This window comes from Strigops habroptila, chromosome 3 (assembly GCF_004027225.2).
Source record: "Strigops habroptila isolate Jane chromosome 3, bStrHab1.2.pri, whole genome shotgun sequence".
Classification (NCBI taxonomy): domain Eukaryota; kingdom Metazoa; phylum Chordata; class Aves; order Psittaciformes; family Psittacidae; genus Strigops; species Strigops habroptila.
In genome coordinates, this window is record NC_044279.2 from 75140910 (window position 1) to 75161170 (window position 20261).

General features: G+C 41.4%; 1 protein-coding gene across 2 annotated transcripts in view; it reads right to left on the reverse strand.

The window, feature by feature from the left end:
- MYH9 (myosin heavy chain 9) overlaps positions 1-20261 on the reverse strand; it is a 72574-nt gene that overhangs the window by 31397 nt on the left and 20916 nt on the right. For both annotated transcript variants that reach the window (XM_030478523.1, XM_030478522.1), the window contains 6 exons: positions 18666-18822; positions 7835-7862; positions 6946-7039; positions 1719-1811; positions 990-1053; positions 348-446 (listed from right to left, as the gene is read on the reverse strand). In XM_030478523.1, coding sequence (XP_030334383.1) covers positions 348-446; positions 990-1053; positions 1719-1811; positions 6946-7039; positions 7835-7862; positions 18666-18822 — 535 coding nt within the window. The remainder of the gene's footprint in view (positions 1-347; positions 447-989; positions 1054-1718; positions 1812-6945; positions 7040-7834; positions 7863-18665; positions 18823-20261) is intronic.

Genomic DNA, 20261 nt, shown 5'->3' on the forward strand with positions numbered 1-20261 from the left:
AGTTAAACGCTGAGCGCATTGCAGTAGGACCATTCCTGCACTAGAAGGTTTACATCATGCAAGATGAGACTAAACATGGGACAGTGATTTAGATAAGGAAGGGTGTAGAGTCATTGCTGGCAAGGAGACAAGTGCAGGAAGGAACCAGAGAAGCAAGTTTTCAGGAACTGGGAAGTGCAGGGGGAGGGCAGCGGGATGTATGAGTGTATGGAAGAAGTGGAGGAGGGGTGACCGTGTCTCAAAAGTAGAGCCACTAAACTATGAAGGAACAGATCCTAGCCTACAGGAGTTTTGGATCTTGCCATTGTGATGAGGGAACCCCATAGCTACAACAAAATTATACTTACTCTTCAAATGTTCCCCTGCCCCAGACAGCAGGTAGTAAAAGATGTGGAAGGTTCTCTCCTCTTTGGCTTGACGAATTGCACGTGACTTCTCCAGCAGATCTTCAAAGAGTTAAGGCATATGGTAGGACATACAGTTCACTTCCTATTCTATGGCAGGAGAAAAAAAACTTGTACTACCTGATGTTCTCCTCATGCCAATTAACAGGGGTATTGATTTAGCAATCATTATCCGTCAACAACCTACTGAGCTCCTGGTCTCAGTTCTGCCAGCCTCTGAACAATGGCTATGATAAAAGACTTAACTGATTAACAACCAGAAAGACAGTGGCCATCCACCCCTTCTTGCCTTGGACAGAAGTAAGAATGCCTTATTAAATTAAAAGTTATTAATCTTACAACAGTTTATGCTTCCATTTCAGCTTCCTAAGATTAGAATTCATTCATTCAGATTTCCACCATGCTCATAAAGGTCACAAAGAAACAAGAGACTAAAACAGTAATCTTGCTAGCATAAATTCAAGTGCTTCCAGCAACTTTCTCGACCTGACTACACAAAGCCAGTTGTGAAGAGATTGCTAGGTACCATTACTGCCACCTCTACAGCCGTTAACTTTCCCTTTTAAGTGGTTTCAGAAAGGATACAGGTCTCAATATTGGCTCCAACAATGTAACCGTTGACATCAAAGTTGATTCTGATGAACTTGCCCTAAGAGGAAGACAACAGCATTAAAAATAGTATTCATTCTATCTGGTAACAGCAGAAAACAGCAAAGGTAAACCTTCTCTTTTTAACCCAGGAAAGGAAACACAGAACTGGTCAGACAGGTTTTAGGCAAATCATCAGATGAGCCAATAGGCAATGCCTGCTGATCACAACAGCAATTTAACAAACAAGACACCGAACACTTTCAGACATACCTGACGTTCAGACACCCTACAGTTTTAATTCATTATGCTTCAGCATAACCAGGGTCCATTCAGTTTCATGTTCTAGACAGTTCTATCTCCCTCAATCTTAGCTTCAACCATTTTCATTAGGTTCCAGCTCTAGCTCACACATCTGCCTCTCAGATGCTGTCCACTGCTCTCCAGAGAAAAATATATAAGGACCAGTATTTGTTCTCCATGATAAAACTGACTGCAATAAACTTATAAAAATCAGCATACATGGTCCTGGCCCAGGGTCTGGTTCCTTCATTCCAGAGACTTATAAGGACTATTCTGGATAATTCACTGAATGAAATTCACATCCCAGATTAATTTGAAGGAAGTCACTCACAGGCAGTTGTCCTATCCCTGACAGCAATTCACCCAAAAGCAAACCAAGTCTTCCCTCCAGAAAGCGTAGAATACCAGTATAGTAATACTCACAAATCTTGAGGAGTTGTCATTCTTTACTGTCTTGGCATTTCCAAAGGCCTCCAGGATGGGATTAGCCTGGAGCAACTGTCTCTCCAGTTCTCCCTAGAGAGAAATCAGAAATTAATAAAGTAGGTAGCAGTTCACTGCATTACCTTGGGTCAAACCAGCGCTGAAGTTTCAATTCACACTAGCTTGGCATCTGTTGTAGAGAAGCCATATTAAACCTTAGGAGATGATCACTTAAACCTTCAAACGAGACTCATTAGTTATCTGGGTGGAACAGAAACATTCACAAATATGCCTTATTTCCTTCCTCAACACAAGGGCATTCCGGTGCTTACTTTGTGTTAACAAGAAGCCCTTCAAAGCCACTTGGTCATAACATCCCACAGATTCCCAGGATCAAAGTGAAACACTGTACCATCCAAGATCAGGCCCCTCATCCCAGAAGTGTCTTGCCATCTAGGCTCAAAGAGAGAGGAAAAACCTATCTTGCTACTGCAAGAGAATCCTGAACTCTGCTAGCAATATGCCAAGAAGTTCAGTCTGAAAAGGTCTAATATTTAAACCAAACCAAAATGCTTGCACTAAGAGTCTACATCTTCCAAAATACAATCAAAAAACTCCTTTGTAAGGAGACACACAAAAACCAGAATTAGTGGTATCCCACAAACTGCGCGATCACTTGCATTCTGCTGCCATATTCGCACACTCCTCCCCTCAAGGAACACAAAATGCTGGAGCTGTAGGAAAAGAAAATTCAGAACTTCTATCCCTGCCAAATACTAGACCACTGGAGCATATACACCTTTCCCTGCGGCTCTAGATATAATCCTGGCTGGTTCAGAAATTACTTGTCCTCTGTGCTAAAAGCATGGAGTTCTATATATTTCAGGATTACCTAAAAAGCTTCTACAGACACAAAAGGACGGTTTAATGTTTCTCTTTTTAGCAGTTATCAGTAAGTACTCAAGACTTCCTGTGCGTAACGGATGGAAATGAAGTTTGATTTGTGAGAACTGGAATTTATGGGCAAATTATATAAGGGTATTTATAAAGGAAAATTGTTCCTATTCATTCTCAAAGTGCATTATAAAAAAGATTAGTCCTTACACAGTCTCTCTAAAAATACACGCAATTAAAAAAAAAAAAGAGGTAGATACATGAGAAACTGTACAAAGAACTACAAGTCTTTATTTCTTACTTCCACAATCACCTCGTTTCATGCTTGCAAAGTGCAAGGCCAAACAAGACCCTCAGTCCCTGTAGAACTGCACATATACAGAAAGGGCAGCTGCTGCAAACACTTCCATTCACTGTCAAGTATATATAACAAGGGGATAAGCCCTGAGAAGGGAACCTGAGCTGGGACATCTGCTCTCTAACAACAGAGCAGATATGTCGCTTTTATAAGGAGAAAGCCTTGAAACTAGGGTTCAGTCTTTAAAACTGCATGGCAGTCACATTTCCTCTCCTATTCTGGCAAAGGTACTGAAGTTGGAACTCTCTTCCCTCACCTCATTCCTACTCTCCATCCTGCAGTGAAGTCCTAGGACTTTGTGACTGCAATCTGTTACTATGCAAGTGAGAGATGCCAGCAACATAGCATTTCAACCCAATTATGGAACAAGGAGGGGAAATATTAAAAACAACAATGACAACAAAAAAAAAGCCAATTATTTTCCTTCTAAACAGAAGTCAGGCTTTGACATCAAATCTATTTTATTTAGCTAAAAATAAAACTAAGGTCATGCTTAGCTACACAAAGATCTAAAGTGTATAGAAGTCCATACTATAGACCCTCCTGTTATTTAGTACCTAGAGTCAAGTAGGGGTTGCTAAACTGTAGTTTAGAGGTGATTAGGTCTCTTGAAACCACCAAACTAGCAATATGCATATAGAACACCAGCTCAGGCTCACAGCAATATAAAGCTGTAGGGAAAGGTCAAGTCAGTGAGTCCTCATGACTTGCCTCAGCACCATGATACAGTGGAAAGATAAGTTCCCAGCAGTAAGTGGCTGTGATTACTGCGATGTATCAATTCCTCACTGTACATAGTCTTTTTTTAAATAGACAATCCCATTACCTTCAAAATTTTAAAAGAAGTTTTTGGGTGGAGTTTGTTGTTTGGGATTTTTTCACCTTTTGATGGTCACCTTTCCTTGAAGGAGAATACTTCATTTCTATTATACAATGGGCAATTCTGAAAAGCAAAACCTGTACAACACAGAGCTGTCCTTCACAAGCTTTCTAGAAATCCTAAGGTTCCTATCATTAAGATGCTGCCAATTTTCTGACACCTGTAATTGCTATTCCTTGACCCAAAACAAATTTGTTTTATACTTGGCATGCATTTGAAGTATGTATAATATTCCTCATGAAAACAGAAGCAAGAACAGCCACTGGATCTGTTAGCCAGTGGTTGGGCAGTGCGCACTTCAGTACACTCTCTTTCTACAGCTCTGAAATTACAACATCAATTTAAAGCAACTAAAATCCTTGACAACTATCTTGTACTCTGAATTTTTTTTTTGTATCTCACACACTTTTTGGAATTATTTCTGTGCAAGGTAGAAGTTTTCCCAGCCATTTATTCTTCAAGTATGGAGAAAATCACAGATAACAGCATACAATTTAAAACACTAAAAGATGGGGAGGGTGTTTGGGGATTTTGTTGTTTTGGTGGGGGGTTTTGTCGTTTTGGATTTTACACCTCAGAAATTTGCTTTTGTATTCTTCTCTGCGGTCATGTGAGAGATTCTTGGATAACTGAATCCCAATAAGACTTGGTTGGATGGGGAGGGGAGAAATATCATCAGTAACCTCACCTTCACTGCAAATTCTTCAGCATTAGTAACTATTACCTATGAATTTCAGATTGGCTGCAAACATTCTCATCTTGAAAAAAATATTACATGATTTATGATGTCAGTAGAGAAGCAGAGACTAAACATGGGAAAACATCAATCAACTTCCAGAAATAAGTTTCATCAAATAAAAAAAGAAGTGTTTATATCATTAGATTCAATAGGCCCCAAAAGCAGCCTTAATGTGCTTAGTAGTCACACCATGCAGCTAGAAGCTATTTAGCTGAATACACTAATGCACTGGGATCGGTGGAAGCTGCCACTACCTCCAAACCAAGAGAGCTGGAGCTGAGAATGCACTTTACAAATCTGATTTTGCTCTGACACTTGGAAAAACAGAGGTTTACACGCAAAACTTCTAACAGGTGACAGTCAAGAAACCTTCCTGGTAGATAAAGCACACTACTTTCTATACTATCACTGTGTCTAGTCTTGCAGCATAAAGGTTTGACACTATCATATTTTACCTAAAGAAAAAAAATCCAGCATGAGTAGTATACCCAAGATCCTCAAGAAATATAACTTATTCAATCTTCATTAAACCCTCACACTTTGGTTCCAAGTTTAAGGTTTGTAAAGAATTGTTGCATAGAACACTCATTACCAGTTAACATTCAAAGACTCCAGTTCTAAATCTTCTCTGTTAAGGCCAGTGGCTATTGTTTAGTCACAAAACTGAAGGAGATGTGATCTGCAGGACTTTTTGGAATAATCAAAACTCAGGGGGAACGAAAAAATATAAATATCAAACTTGGGCAAATCACCAACCAGTCCAACTTAGGACTGTTCTATTCTCCTAAGCAGCTTGCCTCAGTGGTTGAAGTTTTGCTCAAGGATAAGCAGTGGAAGAATACTTAACTCAACCCCATGATTCTATTTTCCACACTTAAAATAAGAAAAAAAGGAGAATGTTTCTAAATACAGCTACTGACAGACCATGGAAAAAGTCTTCATATGTCTGAAAGTTTGGCACATAGGAAGTTTTTTTTTTGTTGGATTCCAGAAGTGACTTATTACTATGTGCACACACACATAGCATGCCTGCGTGCAGAGATGCCTTCTAATTCATATACTCTACACACATAAGACATGCCTACACATTAAGCTACTACAGGAAAACTCTTATGTAGGGATACCGCTGACACACTTGGCATCTGGCTTTCATTACACAGCTCATCAGTGAACGTTTCCAACGTGTTCAGCTCTGGCTAACAAGCTCCCAGTCCTGGAACACCCTGTCTGCAGGGCAGCCTTCCCCCCTGCCTTTCTTCGCAACCTGCAGCCGCATCTCACTGCAGGGAATAGAAATCCAAACACCTAACTACATTTGTCTTACTAGGAACACCACACACACTAGACAAGAAAGCCTGGTCCGGTCCTATTGCCCTGGAGGTTTACTTCTGGAATGGTGTATCTGGGAAAATCCTGCGAAGAAAAAACTTAAATGCAAACTAGTATTGAGCACAGAACACAAGTATTCTTGATATTACTTTAGTCTCCAATTGAACATCCTCACAAAAAATTACTGTGCACCACACACAAAAAAAAAAAAAAAAAAAAATTGTGAATTGTCTATGGATTTGTTTTAGCTGCAGAAAGTGATATTGGTGTGGAGTGAAAAGCTGCTCAAAAAAATCACACAATGGGACAGAAAACGCATTCCTGGTGCAGAACGTGCATTAAACGTGCAGCTCACCTACGAGGACACAACTGACGAATTCGGCAATAGTCCATCGGGGGAGAGGGAGGGGAAAAAAATATAAGTGAGACATCTTTTAAGTCCTCCCACCATCACCACCACCCTCCTTTCATGTGCTAACACTTGGCTGTTTTCCACCCCTTTCACGTTTTCCTACAATTTCAAAGTTTTCAGATGATGTCCACTAGTCTATCACTGTATTCTCCAGTTTTGAGACTCTGTGTGTATATATATATGTATATATAGAATAGCCAGACCTAATCTATAAATGTACAGAAGAAAGGAGACAACTCCTCCACAAAAGGATCAGTTTTAAACTGCCTAGATTGGCTATAAGCAATACAACCGTGTGAGAAGATCAGTATGGGTGATGCTTCATTTACAGTATTTTGCCTATGCACTCACCCACAAATCCAAGAGGTTGTGGATGAGTTTATCCCCACTGTAGCTCCACTGAACTCAAAGGAGTTATGACTTAGAACAATGTTCCCTGGCTTGCAATTTTGGCATACTTTTATTACTTCATAGTTCACTGTCCTCCTCAGTCCCCTGACAGATGTTAGTATCTAGTCTTTTATTGAGCAATATGGCTTTTACCACCACCAGCCAATATATCTTTCTTGTCCAAAGTCAGCACAGCAACAAAGCATCATTAAACTTAGGTCTTACCTGGTCTTTTTTAGACTTGTGCGAGGAAGCAACGTAAGCCAGATACTGAATGACCTTCTTGGTGTTCTCTGTTTTACCAGCTCCCGATTCACCTCTGTAAAGAAAATCTGCAATTCATTCACAAACAAGACGTAGGGAGACATATTCATATTTCTAACCCCAAAAGGGCTACAGAGCTGTGTTCTAGCCATTGCAGCACTTCCCTCAAACCCAAGGAAAACCAAGTTGTATTGGTAAGCAGCAGCAGCGTAGCTGGACTGCAGGCTACCCCTTAGCCAGTTTGCTGCTGGCTGCGGGTTCCATATGCATGCATGGAGGAGGGAAGGCAATAAAGAACTGTGCTTCCTAGTCGCTTGATTTGACAATCACAAAGATTGCCAAATGCCTGAGGAATAATTCCAAGGCTGTTGTAGAGGTAGCAGTGAAAGGTAATGAAGTGAATCTTTCTAAAGGAAGCCTCCTGACTGCAAGAAGAAATATACCAATTCCTTAAGCAGAACTGAGGGCAAAGCAATTTTGCTGTGTCTAGAAGAGAAACTGCTGTATCAAGAGTATCTGTCACTCTACCAGCCTCATCAGTATGTAGGTACTTAAACATAACAGCTGCATCAAATCTGAAGAACTTGTCCAAGCCTTTTCCATTTAAAAGCTCTATTTCCTTAGGAATTTGAGCAACAGGGCTGTTTCAAAACTCCCCTTCTTCCTCCCCTTCTTACAAACACTATTAAATATCTATTGGAGAAATTGTAGCAGGACCTTCCTTGGCTCTCAATTATTACCTGATTTACTAAGCCTACCCTCAGCACTTACAATTAAGGGAGTCCTCCACCCAAGAATTTAAAACCACAAACTTTGACATCTAGTCAAGCTGACAACCGGAAATACTCACGTGCAAAGGATGGACTGATCCTCTCGATCTAGAATAAAATTAAAAAGTAGTCAGACTAAGACTGTAAAATTAGACTTCTCTGACAGAATGAAATCACCACCAAAGGACAAGTATTATCAGAAATATGGCCAGGTAACCCCTTTTCCAGCAACCAACCTCTCACTATATGCCAACATATAATGGTACTATGGCAATTTTCTTCATCCAGAAAGAATACTGTTTACATTTACAACTTTTCTACAAGCAATACATAAGTCTCCCGCTGAACATTTCTTTATCACAGAACTACAGTTTGATGCACATCTACTTGTTCTTCAGCCCCCTCCCCCCATTATACTGGGCCCATATTGACTTAAGAGGAAACGCAAGAGGGAGGAAGCGGGACAGCAACCATCGCAAATCCCAAAGTGCCAAAACCTTACATCAAACAGAGGCTCTCAACCCCAAAACAAACATTGGAAACAATGAGACATTTTTGTTACTTATTTTGTACAGAATGGACTTGAAAACTACCATTCTGAGGACCAGCCCAAGTCCTATACAGCTGATCTGTTTGTAGCACCATCCCCTATTGTATTAACACAGCAGCTGGTAACAGCAGAAACCTTTTCTTTTTCATGTTGACATACCAGTAGGCACACTAATCCCTGTGTTCAATTCCAAGCTGTGGATGATAATATCTTTCCAGTTACAGAACTTACTTCACCCAGCCACTCTGTCACTATCTTCTCCCACATCTTTAACCTCCTTCCAGTTTTCACCTATGATGCCACTTCCTCATACGCAGCCCTGACTAGTCCTTCCACCATGCCTTCATCCCACTGCTCCTTCACCACTTCTGTGTGAACATACTCCCATGCTTCTGCCTTGGTCCACCCTGTGTCATCCCCTCCTCTCCGCCCCCAGTGTGCATCCTATTCTTCCCCCATGCCACCAGGAACCAGCTGGGATCACTGAGCAGACTGGAGAGTGCCTGTTCCTACACCAGAACAGCCTTAGAAGCTTGTACTCATCACAAGGACAGCAAGACCTCCTCACACATGGAACAGACGTGGGCACAAGCCATTAACAGACAGTCCACAAGAGCTAATGGGGCACTCACAGAACAGACTGGCACTGAACTCAAAATCCCCACTAGCTTTTAAGTTAACCATCTGGGGTTTGGTTTGGATTTGTGGGGGGGTTTGTCTGGTTGGGATTTTTGTGTGTGTATATTATTTTTTGTTTTGGTGGGTCTGGGTTTTTTTTTGCTTAAGATCAAGACTAAAGGACAATCGGCTCGACCAGTCCAAGAACCTCAGTAACACACCACTTAGATTCCATCAAGTTATTGTCATTCTTTCCTTTTTCCACACTGAGCCCCAATTTTGTGTGGGACCGAAGCCTAACTTCTAAAAGAAAAAGCAAGACTCAAGCATTCAACTCATTGGATTGCTCCAAAATATTATCTCAGCAATTAATAACCACCATCAGTATGTTTGTGGATGTTGACTGCCCTCATATGTAGCTACTGGTTCTTTCTATTCTTTTCTCCAGTGTGTTAAAGAACCCAAGTGTACCCAGTACTCTCCCCACTAGAGTACTAGATGATATAACTGTGTCACCATCCAAGTTGTTTTGTGCAAGATAAGCACAAAACTTAGTTTTGAACTGTAATGAGGCTTTATAGTCAGATAGAGATCAAGTACCTGGAACTACTTTCTATACTCTTACACACTGCTGCAACTGAATTTAGCGTTTCGGTCTTAACACCATCACTAACATACACTAACATACTCTGATGTTAGTGATGATGTTAATGTATGTTACTACATAACATTCTGAAACCAACAATGGAAACATTAGGTTCACCATTCACACCAGACAGGCAACTCATGCTCTTAAGCTCCTTTACTGAAAACTGACTGTATGCAGATAAGCACAAAAAATTAGAGGAAAATAATCTGCTTTATCCCTGTTAATACTGTTCTCAGAAAGAGCTGATTAGCCCTAAGTCTGGAAGAAAGCAAGCAGAAGAAAATCATCACTCAAGTGGTTTTGCCCTGGCAAATTATTAAGCATTCAGAAGCAGACACTGCAGCTTTACTGGCATTGCATATTCATTTTTCAAGTGCTGAATTTTATTCGTTGCCTTTCAGATACGCACCCCTGTTGCTGAGGGCCAGGCTAAGAGTAGATGTTAGCCATCTTCCTTGAACCCACTCAAGGTTCCCAGTGGGTCAAGGGCTCAGGAGACGCATGCCAGACCTCTTCGTGACTGGGCACTTGGAGGGTGGATGAGGGGAATAACTAATGACTCATTTATGGATTGCCTGAGGTAACATATTCTTTGGTAGTGTGACCGCCTGGGTGCCATTCTCCACCACAAAGCAGCTGCATGAAAGGACAAGATTGTGCCTACTTCTGAAAGTTTGGCTATAAAAAAGCAGCCCACTTGTCCTGGAAAAGGTTATATTCACATTCAGGTACTAGAGGCTCTTTAAACAGCCAACTTGAGAGAAAAACAAAAAAAGAGGAAGGAAAAAAGACAACCCTAAGGAAGGTGCTCCTTATTCCTGGTAAGCAGCTCTGGTCTTGGAATTATGAGCTGGGGCTTCAAAGACAGGCAATGAAGCTCCAAGCACTTGAATTCCTTCCCATTCCCCCTTCTCCAGGGAGAAGATTCTTATTCCAGAAGAATAAGAAGCTGGTAAGCAAAGAGTTAAACCCCAACAGAAAAAGAGACGAGCAACGTCAGATAATACCAAGAAGCTCTTTGGCACCGAACACTTTTTGATCCTGATGAGTTTTGTCATACTTGGTTGAGCAGCTCTTTTCGAGCCTCATTCCAGTGAGGCAAGTTAGTAACTGCACCCTGGAGTGACCCGAGGAAGTCCCAAAGGGGTAAGCACAGGATTTTTCCACACCTTAAACACAGAGCAAGGTGTTGAAAGGTGCTCAGGCAGGAAAAGTCACAGACAGCATTCAAAATCCTCTCGGCACTACGTTTTCCTCCCCCAACATACTTTCGTGGTGGCCTGCTGCAGCTGTGTTAGTCACCTCTGCTTTAAGCCAGCAGGAACGTACCTGCGAGTGCGGGCAAGTTACCGGCAGCGTGCAGACAGGGCCATAAAAGGCAACATTCCTGTTTGCAATCCGGGGGAAATTCTTTCCCAGGACTGCAAAGCAGCAGTCATTGGGATAGCTGGAATTCTTCTAATTGTGTACAGACAGACAACTCCAATAATGTGTTGAGCAACAGGAAACTGGAGCCGACCAAAGGGGCAAAGAGCTAAGGCATACAAAAGCATAACTCTTAGATACGCTTCCAGTTAAAAACTGCTTTAAATGCCAATATTCATCTGCATACAACAGTGACTGGTGCCATCACGAATCAGAATCCAGTTGTCCAGACAAAAGGCCACCTCCACACCCCTCTTTTTTTTGTTTTTTAAGGATCATTCAACATGGGCGTAACTGCACTACTTCAGTCAGCACTTGCCTTTACTCCATTGTCAGTTGTGCAAGCAACCTACTCAGCAAAAGAGAATGTGCTGGGTACCATCAACTCAGCGGCTTATAATAACACCATCAAGAAATGCCTGATTAAAAGAAATCTGCATCTGCTTTTCAATCCTAAACAGAGTCACTTATTAAAGACAATCCAGAATAACAACTCATTAGCTAATTATAGCAACAGTTCTGTATTTCAGACCAGCTGGCCAAGGAAAGCTTTTTATCTAGCCTCTTCTTTAGGTCTCATCACCATAGTATTCAAGTGATCATAAGAAGCAGCAACCTCAAGCATCCAGAAATTCAGGAAGTGAAACATCCCTCAAATTTAAGCTATACAGCAGTATGGTATATTAAGATCAGTAGATTAATTTTACCATATAAAACCCCCCATAATATTCTTGACTTTCTTCAGTCCAAAAATAAAAGACTGCGTTTCAGACTGCTTCCAGGACATTGAAAACATAATTAAACCAAATTTTGTTTTCACAAGAGAGACATCTTGTACATAAGAAGTCCTCAGCCAAATATTCTAGTGCAAAACAACAAATCTGAATGAATGCTGAACTGCTGTGGTTGAATTTATTGGCATAATTGATAAATTAATAGAGCTCCAGACTCCTGAATTTTGTTTTTAGATGTCTGGGGAGGGGAGAAGAAAAAGGTTGGGAGGCTAGAGGAGAATGTGCAATTTGAGCTCCACATCTCGGTCACAGAACATCCGAGCAGGCCTTTATCACCCACTTCCTCTGCATGAGTGACTCCAGTTTCAAGGCTGTTCATCTCCATAAAAGGAGAAGTACTATAGCATTCACACACCGGTGACATCATCTCTGCAGCTAAGAGGAAGTGTAGCTGAAAGGCAGAGGCTTGGCTCGCAGTCCCCTGCCTATAGCTGACTCATTAAGGCTAACAGCTTAACCATAGCTGGCTGGTACCACCCACCTCCTAACCACCGCTGGCTGGCGGAACCAAGCAGCCTGGCCCGCCAGGTTTCCGTTACTGCGCTGCTCCCCTAGCACCGCAGTGGATGCCTCTACCCCAACTTGGGCAACTGGCTGCCTCAACAAGTTAGAGAGATGACCTAAAGCAAGCATTAGTCTTAAATGCACACAAGTGCTTCAGCCATGCAGTAGTTTCGGTTCCTCAGTCCCTCCTCAAGCTTCTCTTCTGACCTCAACATCATCTTACAACCCACGTTCTTCCTTCAGGGCTCTAACACTGGAGGAGCCCCAGGCACTTGACACTTGTGCTACTTGGAACAATCCCACTGGCATCGAATCTAATCAAGCATGTTCACGGTGGTGCTTTAACCTACATGCTGGTGTGAGTAGGATCAAAAACACTCCAGGGGAGCACCAGAACAGAGCCAGAGAGCCTGTTTTTGCATTATCATTTAAGGAATACATTATGGAGAAGTTTCAAAATGCTGATAACCTGTCATCAGATACAAGAAAGAAAGAAAGAAAGAAATCAAATGAAGGACAAACATAGCACATCCAAGACAGCTCTCAACAACAGAACTTCAAGGTAAAACCAACCGACCAACCAACCAACAAACCACAGACACACACACAAAAAAAGCCCCAACCAAACAACAACAACAACAACAAACCCCAACACCCGAATTAGGAACACTGCAGTGCCAGGATTCAGCTTTACATTATCTGAAGTTTGAGGACAGTCACGAGGAGAAAATTAAGTCTCATTTCACCAAATGAAGTATGTCCTACTGGGTCAAATGCAAATATTTATTTCCCCAAGCCATTTTTGGACTAGAGCCCATACCCCTTTCTCTAGCATTCCTTAACTGAATCTGGGGAGAGCAAAACAGGAAAACAAGTTAGGCTGTAATTTAAAGTTACACAAATGTTTATGAAATCCTGACAGGAAAGAAAAAGTGGTATACAGCCTGCAAAAGCTCAGGCAGCTCGGGATACTGCAACAGTGAACGGCAGGGAGACTGACAGCAAGGGCTGAACCATTACAAAAGGGACTGCCAGATTGCTCCTGCTCTGGTTTACAGGAATGAAGCAAAAAGGGTGTGGTAGCTACTAAAAAACAAGTGGGCAACGGACTTTTTTAGCTCCTTGTTCTACTGAAAACCACATTTTGAGGCACGGATTTTGAGAGCTGCACTTAGCAATCTGAAGTAATTCAAAGCACGTAAAACATTTCTTAAGAAAGTCCGAAGCTACATACATCTTTTCTTGCCATTTGTATGCAAACGCCATCAAAACGAACATCCTCCATAATTAGTATCCCAACTTAGCATTGCCTTTTGCATCAGAAATCCGGACAAATCTTGGAAACTAGTGAAACCGCAGGCTATATTCTTTTGGGTTTAGTGGAAACAGAACTTGACCTTTACAGGCAACTTGAAAGAGACATCTGTGCCTCTACAAAATCTGAACAGCTCTGTCAGTCAAGTATCCCTGAAATCAGTAAACACACAGAGACTGTTGTATAGAAAATAAAGATGCACTTTGGGACAGTGCAGTACATAGTGCACTCTAGCAGGCCAATGCTAAGCAGCAAGAGAAAGACTACTTGAGACCAAGGAAGTTAAACCAGAAGTGTTCTACTGGTTCGGAAATTTATGAAATATGTAAACATCCAGCAGTTGAAAATAAAATACTTCAAGGTCATGTTCTCTAGAAGCAGATCTAGAGGACTGTTTCTTGTGAAAATGACAAATGGGCCTGAGGTGCATGTGAAGATCAACAACAGCAAGTGATTTGTCTTGAAGAGCAAACACTGTTTCCTCTCTTAATGTAACAAGGCCAAGAAAAATCATTAAGTTACTATCCTTCAGATTTTTTTTCCTTTAAACACCAAACCCAGAGACTGTCTAACTCCCAAGTGAATACCAGCAAGGCGCAAGCTGCACAGGCTCCTTTGCAAACTAAGGCATGAATGTCAAGGAAGGTTTAACTACTGCACAATGATTTCAAGAGTTTTGTTTAGTGAACCGTTAGGAGCCCTTCACTAGTACGTGGAGAAACTCGATAAGAAAGGAGATGGAGCACATTCATTAGCAACGTGCTGTCTATTCTCTCTCCTACCTGTCTCTTAGTTGAGCAGGTTGAAGTTTGGAAAATAACCATATTCCAGCAGTTTCAGACAATAGCATTAAAACAGCCATCGTGCTCCAAACACCAATGACATTTCTAGGTTCTATCCGAATTTGACATAGAAAATGCCCTGTATGCAATCCAAATAGAAAACCAGGTGCTGTTTAACAGCTTTAAATGTATTTTTCTAAATAGATCCCCTGGAGACTATGAATTGAGGTAAAGAATGTATCCCTTCAGTGTACACCTGCGGCATTAGAATAATGATTTGACGCCACTCCACTTGCAGGCACTGTGCTCTGGTCATCAGCACCAGAAGAATAATTCTTCTGAAAGCAGTCAGACCTGAGGCTTCTGGCATCCAGGTTAGCCAAGGAAGAGAAGCATTAAGACAAATGGTTGTTTTTTTCTCTGAAAACAAAAATGCTACACTTTTTTCAGAGTTCTCATCTTGAAGTACATGAAGTTATTCCAACTACCACATAGCAAAATAATGTTTTCACCTCAATTCTGAGTCTTAATGTGTTGGGTCAAAGAAAGGAGGGAAAAAAAGAGGAAAAATAATCACTTTGAACGTGTTCTCCATCATGTTATCTCCATCATGTTATTGCTTCAAGGAAGTACTTCTAGCAAAATTTAACAAAAACCAATATAACTTCTTCAATATACAAATGCCACATGACATTTTTGTAAATGAAGCAACCATGGCAGACACTGAAAGAGGAACAAGCTACCCATAGTGCATCAGCATAGATGCCTGAAAAGGGTTAAACAGTTTCTAGGTTAACAAGAGGTTGGAATAAAGCTCTCATCTTCCTCTCCCTTCCCAACTCCTTTCCTGATAAATGTCCCTTTGAAAGGCCTCCTTATTAAAATACCATAAATTGACTGGGAAAAAAAAAAAAGATAATCAGAGTCCAAATCGATTGACATGCAAGGCTTTTCCACTCTGTCATGTCAGCTTAAGAGATAACTATACCCCATGCTGACAGAAGTCAGAGTCAACAGCTTGACATCCTTCTCCAGACCACGAAGGATTCCCAGCCTTCAGGGCTCTGAAAGTAACCTGGGGAAGGCAGCCTAATCCTAAATGCCTCCAGCTCATGCGGAGCACCAGATGCTTTCATCTTCTATTCTCTGTACAGATTCCTGCCATACCACTGCCTGCTCACCAAGCCTCCCCCACTGCTAAGCAAAACTGAGAAAGTGGAATAGGAATGTTGCTTTCCATTGCCCTAGAGGCCAGCCAGGACCAGAGACACTGCAACAACATACTCACCTTTACTTCACTCCCAGCAGCAGATGTCAGCGCTACTTGTTACCCTTTGCAATAGGGAAATAAGGCAGCAAATAACCTTAAAATGATCTCTAGGGTTCTTGCTAGCACACATATGCACATGTGAAGCGACATAAAGACATACGCACACATCTTTTCAAACCTAGGAGTGGTCAAAGCAAGCTAGTTCAAAAGTTGACTGGGAATGATATTCATATCCAACAGGCATTCAGAAAAAAAAGTCAGTGACATGATATCTCAAATGAGGCAAAGAGGAGCTGGGCTAAACCTTTAGACTGTCAATACTGATGAGAGTACTGCATAGCTAGAATTGTTCTGGGAAAGGCAAACGCTCCAGTAGAGCTCACAGCAACTTTCCCATGCTAGGAAAACAGAGGCAGGGCTGCCATTCTTTAGCTTTGTGATTCAAGCCTGGGATTTCCAAGTTTTACACATCATTCAAGCAGTGGTCTAAGAAAGACACCTTCTCTTTTCAAAAGGAAAAGAAATATCCGTGTAGATGAATCACTAGCTCTGAACCACTGTCAGACCAGGGAAAGTCACCTGTCCTTTGTTGCAGAATTGCTACTGTCTGGATATCCACTGCCACATACCAATATATCTGGCAGGGATGAAGGACAAGATGCATGCACGTGCAGTTCCAAATGGTTTAACTGTTGTCGGTAGAGCTACAAGGACTTCAGTCTCCTTACAATAATGACAGAGAAACTGCTTCTGACTCTACGTAGGAAAGATTTTTCTTAGGTGTGCTGGTTTTGGCTGGGGTAGTTAATTTTCTTCCCCGTAGCTGGTACCATGTTGGGGTTTTTTATTTAGTCTGAGAACGATGCTGATAACACACCAATGCTTTAGTTGTTGCTAAGTAGTGCTTATTCTAAGTCCAGGACTTTTCAGTTTCCCATGCTCTGCCAATGAAGAAAGGGAGGCCGAGAAGCAGCATAGTCAGGATAGCTGAACTGAACTAGCCAAAGGGATATTCCCTACCACAGCACATCATGCTCGGTATGTAAACAGGGGGGAGTTGGCCAGGAGGTACTGATCACTGCTCAGTGACAGGCTGGGCATTGGCCAGTGGGTGGTGAGCAACTGTACTGTGCATCACTTGTGTTTCTTGGGGTTTATTTCTCTCCCTCTTGTTGTTGTCACCCTTTTCACTGCAATTATTACTATTTTATTTTATTTCAAGTATTAAACTTCTTATCTCAACCCACAGGTTTTGCCTTCTCCTCGCTGCCCCCCCCCCCCAGTTCTCCTCCCCATCCCACCAGGGCCAGGGGTTTGAGTGAAGAGCTGCATGTTTCTCAGTTGCCAGCTGGGGTTAAACCACGACATTAAGGAACAGTAACCCTGGTAGGGTTAAGTCAATCGCTTGTTTAAGAAAAATATATGTTGGTAATTGAGCTGACAAGGAGTGGGCAAGGGAGAGAAGGAAATAACAAATGAAGTGAAACAGTGATAAGAAGTTTATGGACAACCACACTGCCACATACAGTACTGGCAGTGGATCTATCCTTGTCCTTCATGGCAGATCCAGCCTTTGTCTGAGGGAAGTGAGGTCTTACATAAATGAAGTCCAGGTTCACAGGCTTTTTTCCTCTGGATACAGCATTCCTTTCACACTAACACATCAGTAGTATAGCTGTATTTCTTAGAGTTGCCACATCTTCAACAAATTGCCATCAGTACTTGGCCACCAGTTCCCAGCAGCACGTCTGTATGGCTCACCCCTCCCCACCCAAAGCTGTTAAAACATAGCTTAATCCATCCACCGTGTTAGCACTTCCATGTGCTCCACTCTGCATGGCACCACACTTCAGCAACTTTTTCCAACATTCTTCACACCTCAAATTTGTTTAAAGCCACAAACACAGGTAGATGGAAGGAGTTTTTCTTGCACCTTTTCCAGTCTGGGCAACGATATTGTTATAGTCCCCCATAGTTATGCTTGGAGGTGCAAGTGGTAGTGAGGGCAGGGGAAAAGTAGAACTCTAAAACTGAGTCTAATTAGAATTTTAAAGCATAATTTTACTATATCTGGCCTTCGTTCAAAAAAGTGAGGCTAATGACAAGACCTGAGAGAGACAAACACCTTCATCATTGCTAGTCATCATAAAATAAAGGAGTAATCAAATTCACAGAAGCCATGCCAAACCAAAGCATCCATTATATCCACCAAACCTTACAAAGCATGCCTCTTCATATAGCCCAGCTACAAATAGGAAGAAAAGCCCAAAATACTTCCACACCTGAAACTCTCCAAGCATCCTAAACACAAGCACTGGCTGTGTGTAAGAAAGACCTCCTCTCAGATGCAGGGAGATACAGTGGAGAGATGCACAAGACATTCAGAGCTCCATATTTAAAAGTCCTCAAGCGACAAACAAGCAGCAGGTTCATCACGGTTCTTCTCATTTGTATACACGGGGAGGGGACTAAGTCAAGCAGCTTGCTTTCATTTATTCTATGAAAAGCCAACAGATGTATCTAGTATTTCCTGATAAGTTTTATTCTTAACTGAATAAAAATGTAACCAAACAACTCCTGATGAGTTAAACTACCACTGATCATCACACTTCGGTAAACTTGTTTCACCCAACCAGGCTGTATGACTGGATTTTAAATACTTTTGTTAAAAGCCTGTATCAACCAATACACATATTTGCTCACCTACAGCTATTGTTCCATAGGCTCGCCACTGAGAGGGAAAGTCCGCTACCTCTGTTTGTCTGTTCTTTATGTCAAGTTTATCTCTTGCCAGACTTTTTGTAAGGTTCTTCAATCCAATAGAGCAGGAGAAAGCTATTCACCTCAACACAAAGCTGGCACTAAGTAGGTGTCAGGTGTCTGCAAGCAAGGGCAGAGGGGGCAACAATGCCTTTTGATAGCAGTGAGTTGTCCTCCTACAGTGTTTTGACTGCAACCTTGATTTGTGATTTCAACAAGAGTCATTATTTCAGTCAGCACTCACCTTGCATCATACTCCTGTAGGCTGTGTCTGTGATGGCATAGATATGAGGCGGCATCTCATGTCTCTTTTTGCCTTTGTACATCTCCACTATTTCTTCTGAGTATATGGGCAGGTTCTTGTAAGGATTGATTACCACACAGAACAGGCCTGAATAGGTCTGGAAAGAAAACACGCCAGCAAATAAAGACAGGAATTAAAAACGTTGTATACTTGCACATTTTAGCAGTATATTACTTGGAAAAAACAAACAAACCAGTCCTTTTTTAAGTGCTTCTTCCAGAGATGCCACTAAGCAATATTAGAATCTTAGCAACAGCTAAAGTCCTATCAACTTGACTAGTACTCAACCTTTCCAAGTATGCACAGAGCATCAACTGACACATTAGTCACACTGATATCAAACTAGCCTGTTCCCTGGCTAATTAAGTCCACTAGGAGTGGCTTTTCTTCCTTCCAAAGTTCCTATATAATGAAATGGACACTTGACTTGAATATAAGGTAGGTGCTCAGCTCCTAGAAACATGCATTTTATTATGTTCTGCCTCATACCTGCTATGGATTTATCCAGTAATAGATCAACTACAACACAATAAAATTTCAAGCCAAAATAGTTACTAAAAGAAAAATAAGACCACTGTACTCCTTAGCCCTTTTCAAGACCACCTGAAAAACTGAACTAGGCTAAAGTTCAGTGTTGACCCTGGACATTGGATTAGGCGGCCTCCTACAGACCCTTCCAGCCTAAAGACTTTCATGATTTATAACGTAAAGAACATAACTACATTCAAAATGGTAAGGTCATTAACGTTGTATAGTTCTGAACTGTTTAATATAGAAAACAATTCTTAAGTATTCCATGCTCAAAGAGTCAGCAGCATTTGCCAACGTCGATTTCTCAATTGGTTTCTGCTGGCTTAAATTCCACAGTTCTGATGGAAGACAACTGTCAAAATGCTTCTAGTTTAAAATATTAAGCTTCTTAAAAGAGAAAAACAACCCTCTGAGATACAAATATCTAAAAAAAAAAAAAAAAACAAACCAAACAAACAAAAAAAACACCCCCAAAAAAAGAAACACCCCTAACAAACATTTTATTTGCAAAGGGAATAGGAGGAGCAGAAGCTTCTTAGATATTTCCTCGATATTCTAAGAATAGCATTCGAAGCCTTGCTCCTGGGGTTTAGAGCTACCCTACACTTCCCTGTCAATTTTAGAGGCAGCTGTTTGAAACATCTGGAGAGGAATAGCTTTCTACAGCAACTTGCAGTGCCACGAGAAGACAGTATATTTGGCACTTTTCTATTGCTACCACCTCTTCTACTGTTTGCTCAAAGAAGAGTGCTTCAGAGTGGTAAAGAGTTCTCCACAACAAGCACAGAGAGTACTTAATCAGATTTAGCCTCCTTATCTAGATAAAGGTAAGGATTAGATCACAGTGATCAGAAGGGTGAAAATAGCATCTACTACACAGTTTATTGTCTTATATTCAAATTTTCTGCATGCTGGCTTAATATCACTTAATTAGCCCACTCTTACATGCAGGAGATTCTGATACAGCTTTCACTCTATGTCCCCCAGAAAGCAAAATTCTTATAA